The sequence below is a fragment of the Mya arenaria genome, chromosome 9 (assembly GCF_026914265.1).
Source record: "Mya arenaria isolate MELC-2E11 chromosome 9, ASM2691426v1".
NCBI lineage: Eukaryota > Metazoa > Mollusca > Bivalvia > Myida > Myidae > Mya > Mya arenaria.
Genome location: NC_069130.1, coordinates 448,552 through 473,877, shown reverse-complemented (window position 1 = coordinate 473,877; position 25,326 = coordinate 448,552). Strand labels below are relative to the sequence as shown.

General features: G+C 36.3%; 1 protein-coding gene across 2 annotated transcripts; it reads right to left on the bottom strand.

The window, feature by feature from the left end:
* Nucleotides 1–1,776: 1,776 nt before the first annotated feature.
* Nucleotides 1,777–20,896, bottom strand: LOC128203638 (NACHT and WD repeat domain-containing protein 2-like). Of its 2 annotated transcripts, none has more exons than XM_052905143.1 (12): nucleotides 20,809–20,896; nucleotides 20,273–20,401; nucleotides 17,049–17,137; nucleotides 15,169–15,285; nucleotides 14,236–14,322; nucleotides 13,451–13,567; nucleotides 13,164–13,296; nucleotides 12,453–12,693; nucleotides 11,069–11,228; nucleotides 10,251–10,421; nucleotides 9,704–9,838; nucleotides 1,777–8,500 (listed from the first exon to the last, which is right to left on the bottom strand). In XM_052905143.1, the coding sequence occupies exons 2-12, from the start codon at nucleotides 20,373–20,375 to the stop codon at nucleotides 4,820–4,822; spliced, it is 5,034 nt and encodes a 1,677-aa protein (XP_052761103.1). In that variant the 5' UTR covers nucleotides 20,376–20,401; nucleotides 20,809–20,896; the 3' UTR covers nucleotides 1,777–4,819. The 2 variants fall into 2 exon arrangements, with proteins under 2 accessions (XP_052761103.1, XP_052761102.1); XM_052905142.1 differs by lacking the exon at nucleotides 20,809–20,896 and adding an exon at nucleotides 20,694–20,784.
* Nucleotides 20,897–25,326: the final 4,430 nt, after the last annotated feature.

Here is a 25,326-nt window from a genome sequence, read left to right as displayed (position 1 = left end):
TTGACTTTTCCTTCTTATGATGCATCCACCTCAGAGGCAGATCCAGAATTTTGTGTTCTCAAATTGGAAGCATAACCTCACAAAGAACCAAAATGTTATGGTTCAACTCACCAGTGGATGGTCTTCAACAGACATCAGAATCTTCAGTGGATCAGCTGATTTAAGCTGTATTTTTCAAAAAAAAAAAACCTTCAAAATGTGTTGAAGCTGGTCCGAAATGTTCAAAATTGATTAACGTTTTTTGTGGTCGGCGACCCCATTTTCAGTGGATTTCGTGACCTTGCATTCACATCCCTGAACATAGGAATGTTTGCCTATTTAATCCTGAAAAGGTGCATTTTGGCAAATTTTTCATGCCTCTGAAGGAAGCCATATTAAAATCCGCACGATCCATCCATCCAGGCTGTAACTTCAGGCATGCAGGGAGGGATTTTTACATCACTGGGCACATATGTTCAGTACATACGGCGACGTGTCGCATGCAAGACCAATGTCCCTTACTTAATGCCACACTTAAAGGTTATTCATTGTTGAATGATGCATAGTATAAAGTATAGTTGGTCGTCTCTGTGCTGTAACTTTGCCTTGTACAGGGGGATTTTGAAATTACTTGGCAAATTTTTTTTATATTCAGTACATAATGACGACATGTCACATGCAAAACCTATGTCCCTACCTCAAAGTTCAAGGTCACACTTACAGTTTTATCATTAAGGAATGCTGCATATATGCATCTAGATAGAGTATCCTTGTACGTCATGCATGGATAAGTTTTAAGATTACTTTGCACATGCCTTTGGTACACAAAGATGATGTGTCAAGTTCAAGACCCAAGTCCCCACCTCTTACTGCATCAATCCTCCACACTTGACGTCAACCATGGATTGCACATGTCTATAGGCATATATTTGATTGCATAATCCATTGACCAGTTTGGCATTTCCAGGGCATTTTTTTTTACTTTCTGTGACTGGTATTGTTTGTTTTTTATTTGTAATTGTAAAAAGTCTATTCAAGTTATTTTAAGGTGGCGAGTGGGATTATAACTTTGTCAAAGATATCTGGTGTCTTCCAGCTTTTGCACCATATTTTTTGTATCTGGACAGGAGGTTCTGTTTGAGTGTGTGTGTGTGTGTGTGTGTGTGGGGGGGGGGGTGACATGATTTTTAGGTCATAGGTACTTTCAAAGCAATTAACATTTCACTTTATATGTACATCTCCATATGATATGTAGACCCATCTCTGCTTGTTGCAGTACATTTCTTGCATGCAAGACCCATGGTTGCTTTAAAAGTCAAAAGCTAATGCAATCGTTCTCCTTAGCTTGAAGGTTAAGGTTACTCTTAGACCAACACAGAGAGAAAACAGGACTTAAATAAAAGCAAGAGGTGACAGTGGTCTAGTGGTATTGGTGTCTGCATTTCATCTTAGAAGTTGTGGGTCCAACCCCCACAAGGGTAATTTATCATGGTCTAGTAGTATTGGAGTCTGCCTTTCATCTTAGAAGTTGTGGGTTCAACCCCCATAAGGGTAATTTCTCATGGCCTCTAAAAAAGGACACCATTGTACTGGTTTCTACCCTAGAACTGGCCTTGAGACTGTTCATAGCAGCTTTCAGCTGTCTTCAAAATAAGGCAAACATAAATAAGTACCTATATTAAACTTAATGAAGGCAATATAAGCAGTCCAATGGATGCCTTATAGTTTTGTAGACTGTTGGAATGTGTTGACTGTAACCTTTTTTGCTCAATAAAAACAGCAAAACAAATACAAAGAAACTTTATTCAGTAGAAACACAACAGCTTATTCTAATGTAACTGAATACAGCAATTAAATACACTAACATTTATAATAACTTAATGCAAAAAATCTAAGAAAAAAGTGTTATAAATATAAAAAAAATAAAATACCGTAAATTAAATACACTAGCAGCTATAATAACTTTAACAAAAATAAAACAAACCAAAAATTGTTATAATGCACTTTTTTTTTACTGAAAAATAGTAACAATAAACTGAATCCTCTTTCATAAACAATAAAACAAATTTCCCAAAACAGGAAGTTAAAAGCATACTCTAAACATATCCTGTACTGAATAAAAGACGTAGACTATGGCGAAAAAAAGGGAAAAACTAACCCTCAAAACGAAGACTTTATGATGACTTCTATGTAAAGTTGAAGCTATAAAGTATTAATATCATGTAAAATATTTCCAGTATACATACAATAGGGTTATAAGCACTGCATTTTGTTCCGGGAGGTTACATTCCACTCGATTTTTTGCGGATTCATATTTCATGACGCACTTGCTAAGTAAAATTCCATGAAAGCTGAATATGACCGTTCAAATCAAATGCAGCACTACCCGTAATAAACCTATTATCATATACATTACATTTTGCAATCAAATATAAGAAGCCCGTTAATATCATAATAAATTTCATTTTAATGATGCACAATTTTTTTCTCTGACATCTGATATGATGTGACGCCAGCAAAGTGGAATATGGCTGTACTGCACTACATCAACCACAGTCGAACATAGTTTGTGATATGTATTGCTTAAAGGGACTAGACACCAGATGATACAATTGCAAGAAAAAATGAAATTTGTCAAAAACTTGACATCATTATATGCAACGCATTGAATCTTACTTACTGATCCATACATTGTTTATGACACATGCGTCTTTCACAGTTTTTGCGTATTTTTCCGAATCAAAATTTACTGGGGTTGTCTACCACATAAATCCCAGTTAATTTAAAAATAGTATCGGCATATGTATTTGTCCTTATAATGTGACTTTTGCATGCTAAATATACACACTATAAACTGGGAAACCCATAATGCGCTAACCGGTATTTTAAACGGGTTAGAGACAGCGACAAAATACTCTTTAAATCATGTCAAATGATGTATTATCGGGCTCATACTAGCTCGTACTGACAATTACAGGCTTGTCTTATGGAAATAATGTATTTGCCAATTTTAGGACCATCTGGTGTCTAGCTCCTTTAATGAATTTTGATTGTGTATATAATCAATCTTAAAATTGTGCATGTTATATAAACAGAAAAAGATCTGCATTCCATTACAGAAATAATATATCAAACTTTGTAAATATTGAGATTCAATAAAAATAACTATCACAAATTCATTTTCCCTAAGAAGGTTGAGGAATAACCTCAAAATAAATTAAGCTCTTGGTTGTAATGACTTTCCACATACATGTAGTGGTTTATTTGGTTCACATTAAAATAGTTCTGCTCTAAACACAAAGAGGTAGTTATGGGTGCAAAACACAATTCTTTTCAAGGGTTGTTCTGGAATTCGAAGAATTTTAACATCATGTTCGTAAAGTAAACAAACTTCAATGCAAACTACGTTAATGGTAGACTTTTTTTATTTTATTAAACATCTGAATTAATTAAACCTGTTTGATCATGACTAGGTCAAAACATATGCAAAATAGGGTATATTTTATATGGCATGATAGCAACATAACCTGAAAAAAGCGGGCGTCTGTTTGAGTATGAGGGATTGAAGCCTAATGCAGGGTAAAGCCACTATTATAGACGCCTTTTAAAGAAGTCTGAGGAAAAAATCTGTATGACTACATATTCTGAAGTTATAAGTTTTAAATCCTGTTAAACCAAGGAGAAACTTGTAAACTTCCAGAAAAACCCTTGTAAAGCATGTATTTATACACTTTCTCGTACATTTTCAGTTTGTTGCAAATACAATACATGATTGAAAACACTCATGGGGCTGATAGTTCAGAACTTTGTAAAAGTTAACAACATTGTTAACATCTTCATTGTTAACCTTAAAATTGTTACTACCCTGGAAGTTTAATGGATACACTTGTGATCTGCAGTCAAATTTTAATGCCTTTACAGAATGAAAATGGTGGAAAATGTTAAAATGAGCTTGACCCAACAAACTATGTAAACTAATAGACATTGCTGTACTGCAGTTAGCTATTTGTGTATGTCTACAAAATGGAATTGGAATGTTCTTGTCTAAATGGAATATCTGTTATTTCTAAATCAGACTTGCACATGTATAACTCTAACTAACAAGGTATGTGTTTGATGCATATATACAAGATCAGGATAAAATATTTCAAATTTAAAAGTTAACAACAAAGTCAGCGTGTTTGAGCACGTTTCCTCAGTATAAATCAGAACTGATGTTCATCATGAGTAAGTGCTCTCCCCAGGTCTTGAGACTTTGACCTCTTGAGGGGCATGGACACCTATCCCACTAGGACAACATGGCCATTATTCTATGCTACAGAGTGGTCTAGTTGTATAGGTGACTGGTTCACCCAAGAGTTTGTGGTTTGATCCCCACCAGGCATAATATAAGTATCTATCATGTGTTTCAAATACGGATAGAAAAATCCGACCAGAGAGCTCGCACGTAAGCTGGTAACGAGGTTTGCCGATCACAAACTTTACACTAAAAGAAATAAGTAGTGGCGCTTGTTGCGTGTGACTCATCTTACATTTGGGGTGTAAGATGGGTTATTCCAGCACTGGTCACATGACCGGAAACACACATCCGGTATGCAAGAAGTTCTCATCCCCTCTCAAAAAGGATCCCAGTACTGCTTTCTTCCTAGGAAACAGAGGAGAGATTGATTCAAATCTTCACAATGGAGCTAAAACAAATTAGCATAAACTATAAACTAAATTAAATGTGGCATATAACCTTTTGTCACGAGTTCAATAACACTGGAAAACAATACAGAGATTCTACATTGAGCAGAAATATAACAGCTTATTTCCACAACAACATCCCCGTCATGCTATGCTACAGTAGTGAGCAAGTTTTACTGGTCTTTGCCCCGTCCCTCTGCTGAGATGTCTCAGGAGCCCTTTCAATTTTTTTCCCTGGTTTCAGTGATTGTAGAAGACTGTCCCGCATTTGAAGCCCACGTTTCATAGATCGGGTGAACACCCCATGGAATAACGCATCCTTGTTTTTCCCACCATCAACGATCTGTAGCAGCATAATCCTTCCGTCCTCACACCCTACCAGAATGATTCCTTTGGGAGTGACTTCTAGATTCAACACTAAGCTGTGTGTTGGCGCCATTCCAATCAACTCTTGTGTTTCAACATTTCCAAGTTTTACCAATCCAGATTTCATGTCAATCCATAGAGCCAGCTTCTCATCTTTCGTAAGTTTCGGTTTTGGAGTGCTTTTTGATTCTTCGCATTCTGGGTCAAACTGGAATAACCTCTTCCCTTTCTTAATGTCATACACAAATCGCTTCCTATCTATCCCATATTGCCCCTTGTTCCCTATGTACAGCACACTTTCTGGGCAATCCCTGCATGTAGCAATGGCGTCCCCAGTTTCTATTTTTAGCACAGCGAGTTCCCATGATTCTTTGCCATTTTTATCCACATGAATTCTTTGCCCCATTATACAGTCACTATCGGGTGTGATCATTTGAACCTTCTTTGGGTGCATCTTGGGGTAAACCATGATTTCCTTTCCTGTAGAAACTGAATACCCCTTCGTGTAAATCTTAACTCCAGAGTCAGTGTGCTCCTCAATCCCAACAAACAGATATTTGTCATGATCGGCAAAAAATATCTGCAACATGTTGTATTTTCCTAGAGTGACACTGATCCCCGTTTCGGTTGCTGATGGTAAATTGTAGAATGTCAGTATGTTTTGCTGTGTGGCATCGTTTTCTACCATGACAACCATGTTTTCAGGCTTTGTGCCAAGGATGTAAGCTTTCAAATACAGACTGGAAACTGCGACTTGGCTGACCATTTCCCCACTGACAGTATCCCAGACTTTCAGACAGTTTTCTGAATTATATTCCCTGATGACGGCATATATCCCATCTTCAGTAACAAATGGACACATGCCTTCAAAATCGTGCGAGATATCACAGCGCTTCGTACCCTGTATGACATCAATCACGGAGAAATCTGTGGAATTGATGCTCCGTGTCACTGCAACTGTCCCTTCTCGGTTAACACACATGTAGCGAGCACTGTTGGATAAGGACAAGGGTTTGTAACTGTGTATGTTTTTCTTCAATGCTTCCACACTCCAGGCAGTAATTTGGTTATTTCTGCCATTCGTCTGTATCACATATTTGCCGTCCGGTGAAATTTTCAGATGGGATATACGACTCCGAGTTGCCTCAATGGAATCAACGAGTTTTCCTGTCTTTGTTTCCCAGACAATTAAATGCCGATCGTAACCTGCAATAATGTAAGCCTGATCTGGGGTTAAAACAGCATCAAAGTCCAGAACTCTGTACCTAGGTTTGAACTGATCTGGTACTTTAATTTCCCTCAATTTCTTCAAGCTTTTTACATCAAACACCAAAAAGCCCTCCAAAGAAGTGACAAGGCCAACTCCCGCTTCCATTGTCACCCGCTGGTTTTTTGTTTTCGACATGCTAGCCACATTGACGTGACCCTTCTGGTTGCCCAATTGGCTGCCTTCTTCCAGATTCAGTATCAACATATCTGGCAAATTTTCCATCACAACGCACCCCAGTGTTGTTTTGTCATTGATAAACAGTGATTTCGGAGTTCCTTTGCAGTTCACTTGGTGAACCAGCTCAAATGTGTCTGATCTGTAAATTTTGTAGAAGTTTGTTTTCGTTGGATGTAACACCAACATGGTATCCATGGCAACAAAAATGGCTTGATCAGGCTCACCATCAAATTCATGGAGAAGTTTGCTCGATTTCAGATCAAATACATCAGCAGCTTGGTTGTTCACATGCACCAATAGAAGCTTGTCAGTTACGCTAAAATGCAGTTGGTCATTGAAAACAATCTTTTTGTAAAGTTTATCCAGCATCAGACGGTGTTCGACCTCGCCATTATTAATATTGACCACAAACACCGGGTTCAATTTTTCCTGATGAGTGGTACCAACTATGACAACATCTTTTCCGGAAGGTTTCTTCATAACGTTTAGGTTTGCCTCATCAGTGCTGATCAGAGTCACTGTAGTTTCTAACTCACCCACTTCTGAATCCCAGATCATTACAGTGTTTTGTTCAGCTAGAGTCGCAAAATGTGAAGACTCGCTGGAAATATCTGAAATATATGCATTGACTGGTACCTGTGAATTTTCAATAGAATACAGCTCAGACTGACTGGGTATGGTGTAACAGGAGACATATGGTACCAGTCTGCACTGTTTAGCAGATGCTTGCATAGAGTCTTCTAGAAGCTTTGTTTCATGTTTTTCTGTCTTTGTCTGAAGTAGAGCAAGCAGACGACCGCACAGCTCAATGGCGATAGTTTCTGGGAACAGCTTCAGAGTTGACTTCCCAGCTTTCAGTGCTTTGTGTATGATTCCATTGTTCTCCCCGAAGTGGGTGTAGTCAAGTAAAACATCCTGCAACGAAACTGCTTTGATCTTGTTCAGCAGCCAGTTGTAGTTAAACAAGCAGACTGATCGAACCTCACCCGCTCTGTTTGCTTTGTACAGGTGGTACGGCAGCTTGTTTAATTTCCTTTTGTTGTACCGAACAATCTTTCCCTCCTTGCTGTAGATCAATGGTTGCGCAGATATCTTTCTATCCGCTTCATCATCAGGGGAGGTAATTCCAATTTTCTTCATCTGTTCTGGTGTGTACCGAAATGGCTTTTTTATTCCGTACCATTTACCAAGATAGTAATCTGCCATCAGTGAATGTATTTCCTGTTTGTATACCTTGTCTGACAAATAGCGTTTTTTTGCAGTTTCAAAGAACTGTCTATGGTACCAGAAGAACGATCGAACCTCATCTACTTCCTTGTCAACAAGATATTGTGAAATATCGTGCCGAATTCTGACCCAAAGCAGTGGGGGGATTCGTCTGAGAGGAGGGATATGGATTTGAAACACATCGGTGAGAACTGTATCGTCCAGAGAGAGCAAATCTTCCAGCTCTGTCTCGCTAATTCCTGACGCTGATGCTGTCACATATGACAGAGATCTGGTAACCATGGTAACACCATGCTTTTTCTCCAACTGTGAGAAGAGAGTCTGGATGCTCTGTTGAACTGTGAAACTGAGCTGGCAGAGATTTGATGGAGTGTACGACTTCCACAGCAGCACCTGGTCGTAAGTCAACTTCACAAACAGCGGCAATGAGCATTTCTTGAATACCTCTTCCACAAAACCAAACTGTTCCTTCGTTAAAGTTCGCTTCTTATTCTTCAGCCAGGCCGTCAAAACCTCGGTGCTCAACACTTGGGAGAAAACCGGCACTTGGACAAAAACATGTCCACTGAAGACCAGACGTAGTGTGTCTAACAAGTTTGAGGCTTCAGTGTACGTGGACACGAGGAAGCGAACGTTTGCAGGAAGTTTACGAGGGAGCCAATGGAGCTTGTAGGAGTTGTGTTCACTCGTCAGCTGGTCGAGGGAGTCGAGTATGAGCACCAGTGGCTTTGTGGGAGTCGCAAACTTGAGAGACTTCAGGAAGTAGTCTTTGAGGTCATCAAAATCCTCTGGGATCTGCAAAACATGTACCAGTAACCACATAGCATTTCTTTTAACAATTCATTGTACTCATAATAGTTTGCAGATTTCTTGGAAAATTGTAGTACCTATCTCTTTTATGAATTCATGTAATTAAAATATTTTAGACTTATGTTAAAAAAAAACAGACATTGAAACATGGAGTTTGCTTCCGAAGAATAAAAAAAAATGAAATAATTTTTGTGAGTTATATTTCTCATTTATTATATGCGTGTTAAAGAATTTGGTCACTGATTCCTATACATATTATAAACAAATAAAACATAACCATTCAAGACAGTGTATTGGCACATGGAGATGGCCTCAACCCCATGGGGATAACCCTGACCCCATTGGGGTGACCCCTCCCCCATAGGGATGACCACATGGGGATGACCCTGACAACATTGGGATGACCCCCTCTCCCATGGGGATGACCTTGCCCCAATGGGGATGAACCTGCCTCCATGGGGATGACCCCAACCCTGACCCCATGGGCATGACCCCGCCCACATCGGGATGCCCCCCTGGAGATGACCCTGCCATTATGGGGATGACCCCGACCTTGACCATATGGGGATGACCCCAACCACATCAGGATAACCCTGCCCCGATGGGGATGACCCAGACCCTGACCACAAAGGGATGACCCTGCTCCTGAACACATGGGGATGACCCTGACCACATGGGGATGATCATATGGGGATGACCCCGACCCCATGATGACCCAAACCCTGACCACATGGGGATGACTCTGACCACATGGGGATGACCACGATCCTGACCACATGGGGATGACCCCAACCCTGACCTCATGGGGATGACCCAGACTGACCACATGGGGATGACCGTGCACCCATGGGGATGACCCCAACCCTCACCATAATAGGGATGACCAATACCTCATGAGGATGAGCCTGACTGACCAGATGGGAATAACCCCCAACCCTGATCCCATGTTCGCTTTCTACTACTATTGAAGATTTCTGCTAGGAACAATATTACTCCTATTTTTTTTTCATGAAACAGCTCCTGAGAGACCAAAGGGTACACAAACCAGAAAATATTTCAATTTTTCATTAAATAATAATAGTGGAGATCAATATCAAAATAGTAGTATCAAAACACATTGTGACAATGTCAAAAATAAAGCATCACTTTTTATACATGCATAATGAAAATGTATATCAGTAAACAAACCTCTGATTTATCCTTGCCGTAACAGGCTGTGATCTGCTCACAAAGACTTCGTAACAGTCGCCATAGATTACTGCTGTGTGGAGATGTTCCCAGGAAACGTACGACCACAGCCACCGACTTGAACATGCCCGCCACCTGGAATTGGGGATATAATGATCGATGCTTATATACATGTATATTAGTTTATATATGGAATGTACATACAAGGATGCCGGGGAAAACTGTGTGGAAATGATCCCTGGGAACTTACACCCATCACTACCAACTGAAACTTTCCCTCTAACAATTTATCTGGAATCAAGGGTATGATATACAGTTGATTAACTGTGCAGTTCTATATATATATATATATATTGTCAACATTCAAATGATCTCGGTTCAACTTCAATCTCTGTGAGTGGGCAGCAAGACAATAGTCTACCCACTCTGTGTTTTAGCATGAATTGTACAAAGGAAAACTAGGTCAAGGTCATTTTCAATTTTTTTAATTTTTTGTGACGCAAATTATATTTAAAAAAATCGGCTCCTGTTTAATCTATATACCCACCAGTTTGATGGTTTGAGCCATTATGGAGGTTTTTCCGCAGCCTGATTGTCCGTAAAGTACGAGAATCTGCTGCTCATTGCCATGGAGATATTCGGAGATCATCTCCAATATCTCCTCTCGACCATGGAACATTTCACATCGCTCTCGTGCCATACTTAAGTGTTGTAGTACCTGGAATTGGTGGAAAGTTGAATTACTGTCTTTTATGAAATTTAATCAGGTTTACATTGCATAATTCATGATTCTACAATCTTATATTGTTTTAAAGCTGAACTCTCACAGATTGGACGTTTTCTCAACTTTTTTATTTTTTTGTCTTGGAGAGAGCCAATTTTGTCAAAAATGTATAGAAACCAGTGATATAAGACTGCTTATGAAAATCAGATTGTAGGTTTTCATATTTATGATAAAAAATTGATGTTTTACTCCTTTTTCCTAAAACGTTAGTACCTAATCTTTTAGACATAAAACATTAATTTTCTAACAAGATATATGAAAATCTTAGATCTTATCTTTTGTCAGCAGTCTTATATCATTGTTAGATATTTACGCAAAACTTGGCTCAGTCGAAGACAAGAAATAAATAAATAAGTTGTCAAAACAGTTAATCTGTGAGAGTGTAGCTTTAACATATCCACACTTGACTTACATCTTAGTAAAAAGTGTAGCCTAACATTGTTTTAAAAAGAGTATTCCCCTAACCGGATGTTATTAGTGCTTAAGTTCCTAAATAGAGATCTATTGTCTCTTCCCCAAAGTCAGAAAAAATCCTCAATTGATATTAATTGGAATTTTGATCTGAAACTTAAGGTAACTACCTCGATGTAAATCTCATCAGTATTCAAAGATTTCTCTCGATTGACAGCAGCGTCGATTTTAGCCACCATACTGTCGAAGAACGATTGCTTGAAGGCATTCAGATACTCTTCATGATCGAGACGATTTATTCCATCTTTTTCACTCCATTTCACAACATGCCTGCGAAAAGCAGTTTTCAATTTCATTTCAAACATCATATTTTTTACATGGACTGTGAAGAAAGATATATTAACTTATGCTTAAACAATTAGTTGAAAAAAAGTCGTGGCTGAAACCAAAACTACTTTTTTACCTATATAATTATTTCTAGCACACCGGATAGGCATTTCCGGTGAAATCAGCCGTGCTGGAAAACTCCATCTGGCATACCCCCATGCCAGATGAGTCACGCGCTGTGACGTAATAATTTCAATTTCTTTTATAATACACCTTACGTAATCATAATTATGAGATTTAAAAAGATGAGTTCCATTAACATTAACTTTACAAAAAATAAATTGTAAAAAAACAAAACAAAATAGCCCTTTAAAGACGTGATGTCGAAGGAACTTATTGACATATGTGAATACAAATTACTGCGCATCATGACGTCAGTAAACATCATCGCACACGCTTTTTGGTGATATGTACAAAAATGCGCTTTTTACGTATTTTCTTCACCAAAAAATGTAATTTAATGTATGCTAGAAAAAATATCTATCATGTGTGTCCGCTCCAGATAGAAAAATCCGACCCCTCGGGCACGCTGCGTAGCCGGTAACTCGGCAAGCCTCGTTACCTGGCAACGCAGGTGCCCTCGGGTCGGATTTTTCTATCCGAAACGGGAACACATGACAGATATTATAAATCAATATTTAAAATATAAATCCAGAGCCATTATAACTGTCCCATCTTAGTGTTATGTTATGAAGATTCCCCACAAAGTACCCATTTTATATACAGTCGAACCCCTTTGGCTCGAACTGGCTTGGCTCGATTTCCTTGTTTGCTCAAAATGGATGTGAAGGACCGATTTCTTTATACTGAAAGTTAGCATTCCCGCCTAGCTAGAAGTCCCCAACCCTCGAGCTTATTTTGCCAGTCCCTAGGAGTTCGAGCCAATGGGGTTCGACTTTACTGATAACTGTTTAAGTCTTCCTGAAATCATCAGAACAATAAAATAACAATTTCAGCTTAATTTGACACAACATGGTTTTACAAGAGAGCATTTTGGGCATTTAAGTACCTAAAATACTCAGACTATCTGTAATTTCTTATTAAAGTGAACAAAATAGGAATCCAAAAAAACATAGATTTTTTTAAACATATGTGTGGTGAATCAGACAAAAGAAATATAAATTTAGTGTGGCCTTAATTGAAAACCAATCATAAAAACTTCATTACCTGGAAATATTGAAGTTGTTGAGTTTTTTCACTATCTTATCATCTCTTAGTTCCCCGAGGATTGTCTGAGCCTCATTATCCAGGGCGCGCTGATTTTCGGTGAGCACATCGATAAATCTCCAAGCCTTGCTGTGATCCAGATGGTTTGTGATGTCTTCGATAATGCGTACAAAGCACAGGCAGTGATCTGCCGCACTGTCCGGGAGCCTGAGGATTCCACTAGCAATCTCAGCCTCTGTCACTGGAATAGAAAATTAAACCAATCACATTAATGACAACAATAGGTGTTTGTTGCACAGTTTAATCTCTTTGACAAAGCCATATATACATTGGGTACTTGAACATATTTTTTTATCAAGTTGAATTATTTAAGCTTGATTTGATGTTTTTTTATTTTAAGTCATTGCTCCTAATGCAAATTGGAACAGTTGCCACATGGTTACATTTTCATCATTTTGTATCAAAATAAAAAACCATTGTCATTCAAACTACCATATACAAGACGAGCTTCAGAGCTAACTCAAAAGTTTGAGTTTCATTTAATTTGAAAAAGTGGCATCTGGACAAGGTGAAGCAAAAACACCACGCCTATCACAATACCCAAACTTTTTTCTTCAAAAAACCCCAGACAAGCTCAGAAGGTATTATTTTGAGCATGCTTGAAAAATATTTTATACCATTCCAGACTTTTTAAATACATTTCTGGCCAACCTGACATATAGTATTTGTGCATGTCCTCCTTGCTAAGTTTGCCTTGCTGGTGGGAGGTTCGACTGGCCGTCCGCAAATTCTCCCTTAGATGGTTGAAGACTGTGTCCCACTCCTCTCTCGCAGACTGGTTACTCTAAAATGATCATTAAGTAGAGTAAAGGAGAGTTCAAGACTGGTTACTCTGAAATTATTGTTAAGTTATTTAAGTAGAGTAAAGGATGTGTTCAAGAAAGGGTTATTAAGGTGGTATACATATGAATATAAGATGGAAGGTAAAGGGTGCCTACCTTGTCTCTGTAACCAGGAATGTAGGTGCTGATTGGCTGGAGGATGTAGACAGGGGGAACTTGGTTCTCGTCTTTCTTATACCATTGTTTGAGCTGGGATGTGTCTTTTCCGAGTTCCTGTAAACAGAATTATATCAGTTGCTATATGAACACATATGGGTGTTTTTCAACCAAAATATGTGGCTGATTTTTAATTAGGCCTTAAAAAAAATGGTTTCGTTACATCTTTTTCAAAAATAGGTAGGGTAGGTAGGCTTTTTATTTCATTTTTTTTATTTCTTGGGGGGCTCTATATAAGAATGTTATTTTCATCATTTGAGAATGGTGATAAAGTAATCTTCTGTATAAAGCATTCAAGGTTTTAAACTACATATTGAAAAGCAATAAAAAAAAAACAAAAAAACTATTAGTTTTTCAATTATTTTTTTTCAAACTGATTATTAAAACGGTAGGGTCGGCGCCTATTCCATAGGTAGGGTCGGGTAACCCGAACCAAATGTATTTTTTTTTAGGCCTTATTGAAATAAATAAATAATCAAACTTTTTATACAATGCTTTCCAAGAAAAATTAGAAGCTTGTATGGGAAATATTCCTTAGATTGGATTCCTTCTATCTCTAATGACAAACAATGTATACTTGTTACATGTATTACTGTTGAGTGTAGGAGTTCAGTGTGCTGACTTGCACCTCACTTTGCAAAGCCCAAATAAAATTTAGCTGTTTATTACTACGGTACACTATTATCATTGTATTATTTTTCATTTTTAGAATTATTGAATCCTACCTTGAGTGCATCACACAGCATTTGAAACTCGGTGGCCACGATGGAAGCTTGCAGGGGTCGAAAACCGTGCTTCTGGTTCAGAAATGTCTGCAACAATAGGAAATGTGATTTTGAAAAGTTGAATGTATAAAAAAAAACTTTTGGGTTAAATATTTGAAATGAAGCCTTCAAATCATTAGACCAAGAACCTCATGGAGCAACCACAATGCTCATCTGTTACTTTTTCAGTAAAACTTGGAACATAATTCCAATGTTACTGATGCAAGAGTTATGAGACTTGTTATTCATGGCACACTTTATTCTAGATTTCTATTAAGGGAACCATGTAGACAGACTGAGAGACACTTTATATTAGAACTTATACTTAATATTCAAGTAAACTTAACAGGTTGAAATATCATTGAAACTAAGAAGAATTAACTTGTACAAGCCAGAGGAGTAAGCTTAAACGTGCACAATTATACAAAAAAGTTTAGTCCGGTGGAAAATATTTGGCCATTTCACATCTTTCTGTATATCATTCTTAAAGCTGCACTCTCACAGATTGAACGTTTTGACAACTTTTTTATTTTTTGTCCTGGAACGAGCCAATTTTTGCGAAAATCCATGGAATCCAGTTATATAAGACTGCTGACAAAAAATCAGATCGCAGATTTTTATATTTAAGTTCAAAAATTGATGTTTTATGCATGTTTCTTAAACCATTTAAACCATAAAACATTAATTTTCGAACAGAAATATGAAAATCTACGATTTGATCTTTTGTCAGCAATCTTATATCATTGGTTTGCAGATATTTATGCAAAATTTTGCTCTTTCCAAGACAAAAAATAAAAAAGTTGTTAAAATGGCCAATCTGTGAGTGCAGTGAGTGCAGCTTTAAGAGAGTAAACTTGTATAAGCTTAAATACATGCAACAACATTCAATCCTACCACAAAGTTTGGTCCAGTGGAGAGTTTCTGACAGTTTCGTATCTCGTCAAGACACAGGTCAGTAGCCAGGTGGTCATCGGAAGCCTCGATAGGCACACCCCACCGCATATCCACAAGCTGTACAAGCAATGAAAGGAATTTTTTTAATATTATACCTCACATAAATATGTCCCTCCTTGTATATAATGTCAATCGATCAGTATATTACTGTATTTTAATAAAAATCCAGTTTTAGGATGTCAATAGTTCTTTAAACACATTTGGCTGGTCCATACATCACCTGTCCAAAAATATTTTATGGACCACTGACATCATAAAACTGTTGAGTGCGGCTTTGAAATTTTCACAATGGCAAAAACATGTTGAAATGTATTGCCACCTTCTTGGGTGACTGGCCAGTCTTTATATGACCCTCATGGTGTGTAATATTTCTTAATTATTCACATGCTGTTTCTGTTCATCCCTAATATAAAACATAACAAGCAGAAATAGGTTTTATTGCAAATATGACTTATTCAAAACAAGAGGGCCATGATGGCCCTAAAACGCTCACCTAAGGAAAGGGCCACAACTCTGTGATAAAGCATAAAAAAAATGTTGCAATTTAAACATATCTTTATGGATGACGATGCCTTGTTTTATATTTGTAAAGGGTCATGTAATGAAGCTACCTGTAAAGTTTCATTAAATTAGGGCCTGGTAGTTTCAGAGATTTTTTTTTAAGCAAAACAGTAAGTCGGCCATTTTGTTGTTGTTGTTGTTGTTGTTGTTGTTGATCAATCTCAATGCCTTGTTGTATTTTTATGCAAGGGTCATGCAATGAAGCTTCCTGTAAAGTTTCAGTGAATTGGGCCTAGTAGTTTCAGAGGAGATGTGTTTAAAGGAAAAAGGAAGTTGGCAAGATTGTTGTTGTTGTTGATCAATCGTGACCCTTTGTTGTATTTTTGTAGAAGGTTACCTAAAGAAGCTTCCTGTAAAGTTTCATTGAATTTGGAGTGGTAGTTTCGGAGATAATTTTTTAAAGCAAAACAGGATGTCAGCCATTTTGTTATTGTTGTTGTTGTTGATCAATCATGACCCCTGGTTGTATTTTTGAAGAGGGTCACCCAAGGAAGCTTCCTGTAAAGTTTCATTGAAATTGGAGTGGTACGGTAGTGAGTTTGGCCAAGTAGTTTCAGAGGAGATGTTTTTTAAGCAATTATTGACAAACGGACTGACTGACGGACAGATGCCGGACAAAGACCGATCACGATAGCTCACCTTGAGCACTTCGTGCTCTGGTGAGCTAAAAATATGATATCATATTTCTTGTGACTCATGGGAACACTGTTGACCAATGGTTGATACAAAGTTCAATTAAGGATGTCTATATCTATTGTATCATATGCTATACCTTGTTTCCATTTTAATACAATCATCTCATTTTTTTTTGTAACTGAAAAAAGAGCGTCAGCACCTATGGTGTAATTGATATATTTACCATATGTGGTTTTAAATTTATGTGGTTTTAAATTCATGGTTCTATTCAGGTAATTTATTTTTCTTTTGTGAGTAAAACATAATGGATATGATGCCAAAAAACCTGATAACTCAAAACCATACTACAACATGCTTTCTTCTTATCACCGTTTATATGTTAGTTATCAAATTTCTTGAATGCCGCTGCATTAAATATTCGTAATGTAATTATGTTTATTTACATATATTAGAAAATATTTCTTCTAATTTGTATTTGGATTGCAATTTGGAATATGCTGATTAAAGTGATCTTAATTATTTATAATGAAGAGAGGGCTTAGTGACCATAACATATATGAAAATAATATCTGATCAAACTCTTACATATCATTAGATAAGTTTAAAATGATGTGCATTCATACCTGGAAGTCCATTCCATATTTCTCCTTACAGATGGACTTAAGATTTGGGTAAACTTCCTCCAGTAAAACATTGCGCTCCTCTCTTGTATCTGCAAGTTCAAGATCAAAGATTTTAGGTGATTTGTTTTATCAATAACATGAATTGAGTTTAGTCTAAAAAAATAGACCTAAATGTCATGAAGGATTTGCCATATAAACAAGAGCACCGCGAAACGGAGCATTATACGCCCGAAGAAGATTCGGCTTGAGGTCCTTTTAATGTAGTGATGATTTGTATAAAGTTATTTGAAAATCGCTTTATTAGTTACCAAGTTATGGCCCGGACATGGAATTGCTAATGGACGAGTAACAAAGATGTGGCCCGGACACAGAATTGCTAACGCCCCCCCATGGTGATTCTAGTCTTTGAGGTATGGACCTGGAAATTGCGTGCGACACATCCTTTTAATGTAGTGATGATTTGTATAAAGTTATTTGAAAATCGCTTTATTAGTTACCAAGTTATGGCCCAGACACGGAATTGCTAACAGACGAGTTACAGAATTGCTAACGCCCCCCATGGTGATTCTAGTCTTTGAGTTATGGCCTGGACATGGAATTGCTAACGTCCCCCCCCCCAATGGTGATTCTAGACTTTGAGGTATGGACCTGGAAATTGCATGTGACACATCCTTTTAATGTAGTGATGATTTGTATAAAGTTATTTGAAAATCACTTTATTAGTAACAAAGATGTGGCCCAGACACAGAATTGCTAACGCCCCCCCATGGTGATTCTAGTCTTTGAGGTATGGACCTGGAAATTGTGCGCAACGCATCCTTTTAATGTAATGATGCTTTGTATAAAGTTATTTGAAAATGACTTTATTAGTGACCAAGTTGTGGCCCGGACACGGATTTGCTAACGCACCCCCATGGTGATTCTAGTCTTTGAGGTATGGACCTGGAAATTGCACGCGACACATCCTTTTAATGTAGTGATGATTTGTATAAAGTTATTTGAAAATCGCTTTATTAGTTACCAAGTTATGGCCCGAACACGGAATTGCTAACGGACGAGTAACAAAGATGTGGCCCGGACACAGAATTGCTAACGCCCCCCCATGGTGATTCTAGTCTTTGAGGTATGGACCTGGAAATTGCGCGTGACACATCCTTTTAATGTAGTGATGATTTGTATAAAGTTATTTGAAAATCGCTTTATTAGTTACCAAGTTATGGCCCGGACACGGAATTGCTAACGGACGAGTAACAAAGATGTGGCCCGGACACGGAATTGCTAACGGACGAGTAACAAAGATGTGGCCCGGACACAGAATTGCTAACGCCCCCCCATGGTGATTCTAGTCTTTGAGGTATGGACCTGGAAATTGCGCGTGACACATCCTTTTAATGTAGTGATGATTTGTATAAAGTTATTTGAAAATCGCTTTATTAGTTACCAAGTTATGGCCCGGACACGGAATTGCTAACGGACGAGTAACAAAGATGTGGCCCGGATACAGAATTGCTAACGCCCCCCATTGGTGATTCTAGTCTTTGAGTTATGGCCTGGACATGGAATTGCTTACGTCCCCCCCCATAGTGATTCTAGACTTTGAGGTATGGACCTGGAAATTGCATGTGACACATCCTTTTAATGTAGTGATGATTTGTATAAAGTTATTTGAAAATCACTTTATTAGTAACAAAGATGTGGCCCGGATACAGAATTGCTTACGCCCCCCCATGGTGATTCTAGTGTTTGAGTTATGGCCTGGACATGGAATTGCTTACGCCCCCCCCCCATAGTGATTCTAGACTTTGAGATATGGACCTGGAAATTGCATGTGACACATCCTTTTAATGTAGTGATGATTTGTATAAAGTTATTTAAAAATCACTTTATTAGTAACAAAGATGTGGCCCAGACACAGAATTGCTAACGCCCCCCCCATGGTGATTCTAGTGTTTGAGGTATGGACCTGGAAATTGCGCGCGACACATCCTTTTAATGTAATGATGCTTTGTATAAAGTTATTTGAAAATGACTTTATTAGTGACAAAGTTGTGGCCCGGACACGGAATTGCTAACGCACCCCCATGGTGATTCTAGTCTTTGAGGTATGGACCTGGAAATTGCGCGCGACACATCCTTTTAATGTAGTGATGATTTGTATAAAGTTATTTGAAAATCGCTTTATTAGTTACCAAGTTATGGCCCGGACACGGAATTGCTAACGGACGGACAGACGGACAGACAGACGGACAGACGATGGAGGCCATAACATAATACGACCTTTGGCGTATAAAAAAATCATAAAATAATCTGTCCACTTACAATTATATGACTAGAATTGAGTAATGCTAATGCATATGCTAAAACAAATAAAAATAAAAAGCTTTAACAGTGACAATGTCAGGCATTTGATACCCACTGAATCATGAGATACACATAACATTTTGTGAAGGCTGATTTTCCCATTACTGGCTAAGGTCACAAATCCAAACACTTTTTGAGGTTTTTTACAATTATCTTGGAGAGTTTTTGTTGTAGTAAGTTAAAATTTCGTATGAAACATCTTTGGTTCATGTGAAAACAGCTGTTAAAGTACAGATTCACGATCTCATCAATTTCATGTCAAAAATCGTTCATTTTATGGACAGTAAATCACCCTTAAAATTATGCTATGGAGGGCACAAATACCGAACACTTGAAAAGCGAAAATACATGGTCATACAATTATAATTAAAAAGTATGTTATATTAAATAAACACTTAGCAAAGTGATTTATTGTTTCTGAAGTTTTTTCAAAACATTCGCTTCAAATGTAAACCGTGATTTCTATTTATAAATATCTTGAATATAGGTCAACATAACTGCAAAACCTAAAGATGCGCGTGCGCCCTCTGACGTCATTCCCCCATGTGCTACATTTTGATCTTTAAGCGTATAAACATTGAATGGCATTTTTTAGACAAATACTTAACAAAACAAAATGAAACTTCGAAAGTGTGACCAAGGCAAGCCTCTGTATTGATCTAGATCATCGAATAATCGATCACGGTAAACAAACACGTGTTTAAGCTGGTGTTCGGAATTTGTGCCCTGTTCGGAAATGTACCGTCAACCAGTATAAGACACTTAGTCAAGCGACTTGAATTCGGGGAAGTTCAGCGGAATATAATAAAGACTTTGGTTAGTTGAGCCATACAGAAGTCAACAAATAAAATAACATGACATACCTGTGAATGTTGAGCTCACGAAGATGCGAACAAGACGTGAATTTAGGGTTGGGAGGTTGTTAAGACTGCCGTGTAAAATTGAGTTGTACATGTCATCTCCCATCACGAACCCCTTTCCAGCACTTAAACCTGCATAACAATGTAGAGTATATGTTAAGAGGCTATCTACAATAATGAGCGATCAGGGATACTTTTTTATTATTTTGACATTTCTTGTGAATCCCTGTCTCGAGTCTACGTTGGTAAAAAAAACGTCAAAAGACTCGTTGACGGCCATCGTGAATATCCAATAAATAATGGACAAAGGCAAAGATTATTTAAAAACCTGATTCTAATTATAAAGGCTATATATTGGACATGATAATATACTATTTCCAACCAAAACAAAGTATTGATTTATCAGAATAAATGTCCGAAATACCTGTTGTCCGAATTTTAAACAAGTAACAGAAATACTTTGTTTACAATTCAATGACATGGCATCATTTGCAGATTAATGCAGTGTATAATTGGCTTCATAAAAACGACAAAACAACCTCAAAAAATCGTATTCCAAAATCCGTCTACTCGCGTTAATACAAATAAAAACATAGAATTAAAAAAAACACCAATGTTGATGTTTACTCGTTTCCGTGCAAAAGCAAAAATTGCGGTGCGGGGTGATACAGGAATCCAGTGGATTTCACGTGAAATCCACTCAAACGTGAAATCCACTCAGAACTCATTTATTTCAATTAATAATTATTTTTTATTGTATACATATTGGAAAGTGCCTCATAAAGGGTTATATTTCAAATTTTATTGAAATTGGTCAAAAAATGAAGAAGCTAGAGCAATTTTCGATTTTTTTTCGAAAATAGATCGGAAATCGAGGTGAAATCCAGATTTCGAGAAGTGAACTCCACTCATAACTCATTTATTTTAATCAATAGTTTTCTTTTTTGTATACATATTGGACAGTGCCTCATAAAGGGTTTATATTTCAAATTGTATTGAAATTGGTAAAAAAATGAAGAAGTAAAAGCAATTTTTCGAAAATAGATCGGAAATCGAGTTGAAATCCAGTTTTCGAGAAGTGAAATCCACTCATAATAACTCAGTTATATCAATTAGTAATTTTTATTTTTTGTATACATTTTAGAAAGTGCCTCATAAAGGGTTTATATTTCAAATTGTATTGAAATATATCAAGAAATGAAGAAGTTGGGGCAATTTTTCGGAAATCGAAGTGAAATCCACATTTTGACAAGTGAAATCCACTTTTTGAGACGTGAAATCCACTCATAACTCATTTATTTTTAACAAATTAATGTTTTGGTTAAACAAATAATTGAATAGGCTTCATAATAGGTTTTGATTTCAAATTTTATCCAAATTGATAAAAAAATAAGAAACATTGCCAACTTTGGAGAAATCCGCTGAAGCGAAAGTGCCTATAGTTATATAGCGAAAATATGGTTAAACAGTGTTCACGACTTAGTCTTTTAACAGATCAACTTACTTCCTACATATATGTTAGGACAATTCTTGCCCTTGAATGTGATGGTTTTGTATTATTTGTATGATTTTTACATTTTGGTCCTTTTTAAGGGTTTTGTTGGTCATTAAAATTTACATTGAAATAAGAAGGAGCTAAAAAAATGTTTTGCTGTTTAAAATCATTTTAGACATCCGATCGCTTAGCTTCCGACTTATTACGATGCAGAATTGTTTTCTCTTTCAAATGCACTTTAAATATCTTTTGGTCCTATTTGAACATTTATGTAAAATTTGTAGAAAATCGATGCCCAGAAATTGTGTATTCAACTGTACGATAATGGTTTTATGGCCCACCCCGCGGCGTATTCACAGCAGGATAGTAATAATCCATCGGCAAGGTTATTACACTGGGTATGACATGGTGGTGGTGGTGTTAGTAGTTTATACTCCGGGTCCCGGCGTGAGCACATTGAAGGGTCCCAGAGTGACAGTTCAACCACCGCACACCTATCCTGGGCGATTAACCAGTACTAGGTGCCTTCACTTCTGCAAGGAACTGACAACTTCTGTACATGCCAGGGGCAGTGGTACAGTGCGAATGGTCGTAGAAAGGATTTCATAACCAATCACAACAGAAGTGACCTGGTATGACATGGGCTGCGAAGTTTGTCATTTATAGCAATGAAATTATTCCATAACTAATTCGGATATTTTTTTCCTTTTATCATTATTATATAATTGAAATTATATATGATACTCGATTATTCATTTACATTAGTAGTTAAGAAATGTCATATATATTGTTTTTGTGTAAAAAAAGAAAGAAATATACTAAGCAAAAATTATTCCCATTTTTAATCGCAAACACCACTGCAGACAGTTAAAACGTAACACTTTTTCTTATAAAATATTTATGTTTCAAGTTTCATTGGCAATTTTGGAAATACATATGGGCTATGAAACATAGTAAATAAGGGTATTCAAAGATAATAATTTACATATCTACATCGAGTCATCATATTCATTAGTAATGCTTAAGTTCTAATTCTTAATGGTAAACATTTTGGTCTACCATTTTGCACTCAACCAAACATGTTCATAAATTTAGCATAAATATAATTACTTATTTCATTTTAGCTGTTCCTTTCCGAAATTTCACACCCAATTTTGTGTTACCCAGCTATTAGAAAAATTACCAAACTGTTAAAGGTGTGGAAATGGCCCCAATTAAATGTCTTGATAAACGATCAATATAGACTTCAACAAAAAGACACGGAATATAAAATGTAAAAGAAGTAAGTAACTCAGAGATTATTTGATATTTCAGTACTTTATCAACTAACGTTTCCCCTATAGAACAGCCCTTCCTAATTATGGCTCAATCTAAAATCGCCCAAAACTGAAATTTTCTATCGCAACTTATAATAAAAGGCGGGTCAACTAATATTTTTTTTGTTGAACAAATAATTGAAATGGTATTATCATAGGTTTATATTTAAAATTTAAATGGAATTGGTCCAAAAATGAAGAAGTTAGATAAATATATTGAAAATAGATCTGAAAGCGAAGTGAAATTCCTTTTTTGAGAAATAAAATCCAATATTTGGGAAAGAAATCTACTAAGTGTAAAGAAATAATTTCAATCAAGTATCTTAAAATTAATACAGTAGTAGTTTGTGGCACACGCCGAGAATCACTATTGAAGCCCAGCACGGGTGGCAGTGCACACCCTCACGAATTATACGATTTTAAATTTTTCACATGGGGCTATGTTCAAAGTTTATCTCCGTATGTTTTTCCATATTTTGCCATTGATTAGTTTGTGTATTTATTTGCCTTCACTGTTGTGAACATACCTTTTCATTATCTCTCATTATTGTAAACCAAGTTAAACATATGATTTCACTTGGTGTAACTTTGTTCTGTTGTATTTTGTTTCTTTTTTTTTAAACTTTATGATTACGTATATATATATAGCAACCAATGTACATGTAAAAATAACCATAAATAAATGTCTGGCATAAAGAAATAATACAAAATAATTTTCGGATTATTTATTAAATTTTGAATATTTGCAATATTCGAAAGTAAAAAAGGGCCATGATTGAAGGCGCCTCCACGGGGTATGGCCTGGATGTGTATGGATACTGTGTTTATCATGAAAAAAATAAACAATTATGCATACACAACAAAACGCCCTCAAAATATAACTTCAAAGTTCTTATTTTTGATCAATTTGAAATAAAAACCTATTATGAAGCCTATTCAATTATTTGTTTAACCAAAACATTAATTTGTTAAAATGTAACGAGTTATGAGTGGATTTCACGGCTCAAAAAGTGGATTTCACTCGTCAACATGTGGATTTCACTTGATTTCCGTTTTTTTTTAAATAGGTCTACAACTTTCTTATTTTTTGATCAATTCGGATAAAATTTGAAATATAAACCCATTATGAAGCCTTTTCAATTATGTGTTTAACATAAACATTAATTTGTTAAAAATGAATGAGTTATGAGTGGATTTCACGTCCCCAAAAGTGGATTTCACTTGTCAAAATGTGGATTTCACTTCGATTTCCGATCTTTTTTTAAAATAGGTCTACAACTTTCTTATTTTTTGATCAATTCGGATAAAATTTGAAATATAAACCCATTATGAAGCCTTTTCAATTATGTGTTTAACAAAAAAAAAATGTTAAAAATAAATGAGTTATGAGTGGATTTCACGTCCCCAAAAGTGGATTTCACTTGTCAAAATGTGGATTTCACTTCGATTTCCGATCTTTTTTCAAAATAGGTCTACAACTTTATTATTTTTGGATCAATTCGGATAAAATTTGAAATATAAACCCATTATGAAGCTTTTTCAATTATTTGTTTAACAAAAAAATAATTCGTTAAAAATAACTGAATTATGAGTGGATTTCACGTCTCAAAAAGTGGATTTCACTTCGCTTTCCAATCTTTTTTCAAAATAGGTCTACAACTTTCTTATTTTTGGATCAATTTGGATAAAATTTTAAATATAAACACATTATGAAGCCCTTTCAATTATTTGTTTAACAAAAAAAAATTGTTACAACTAACTGAGTTATGAGTGGATTTCACGTCTCAAAAAGTGGATTTCACTTGTCAAAATGTGGATTTCACTTCAATTTCCGAAAAATTGTTATAACTTCTTCATTTCTTGAAATATTTCAATAAAATTTGAAATATAAACCCTTTATGAGGCACTTTCCAATATTATTACAATAAAAAATAATTATTAATTAAAATAACTGAGTTATGAGTGGATTTCACTTCTCGAAATCTGGATTTCACCTCGATTTCCGATCTATTTTCGAAAAAAATCGAAAAATTGTTCTTCTTCATTTTTTGACCAATTTCAATAAAATATATACCCTTTATGAGGCACTTTCCAATATTTATACAATAAAAAATAATTATGAATTAAAATAAATGAGTTCTGAGTGGATTTCACGTTATGAGTGGATTTCACGTGAAATCCACTGGATTCCTGTATCACCCTGTACCCCAAAAATTGTGCGGGTCATTATCTAGAACGGTGTGATA

Coding starts and splice junctions, on each gene's coding strand:
- LOC128203638 (XM_052905143.1), bottom strand. CDS start 20,375: ATGGGAGATGACATGTACAACTCAATTTTACACGGCAGTCTTAACAAC. Junction 17,138..20,272: donor CGTGAGCTCAACATTCACAG/GTATGTCATGTT, acceptor TTGAACTTGCAG/ATACAAGAGAGGAGCGCAAT. Junction 13,297..13,450: donor TTCCTGGTTACAGAGACAAG/GTAGGCACCCTT, acceptor TGATCATTTTAG/AGTAACCAGTCTGCGAGAGA.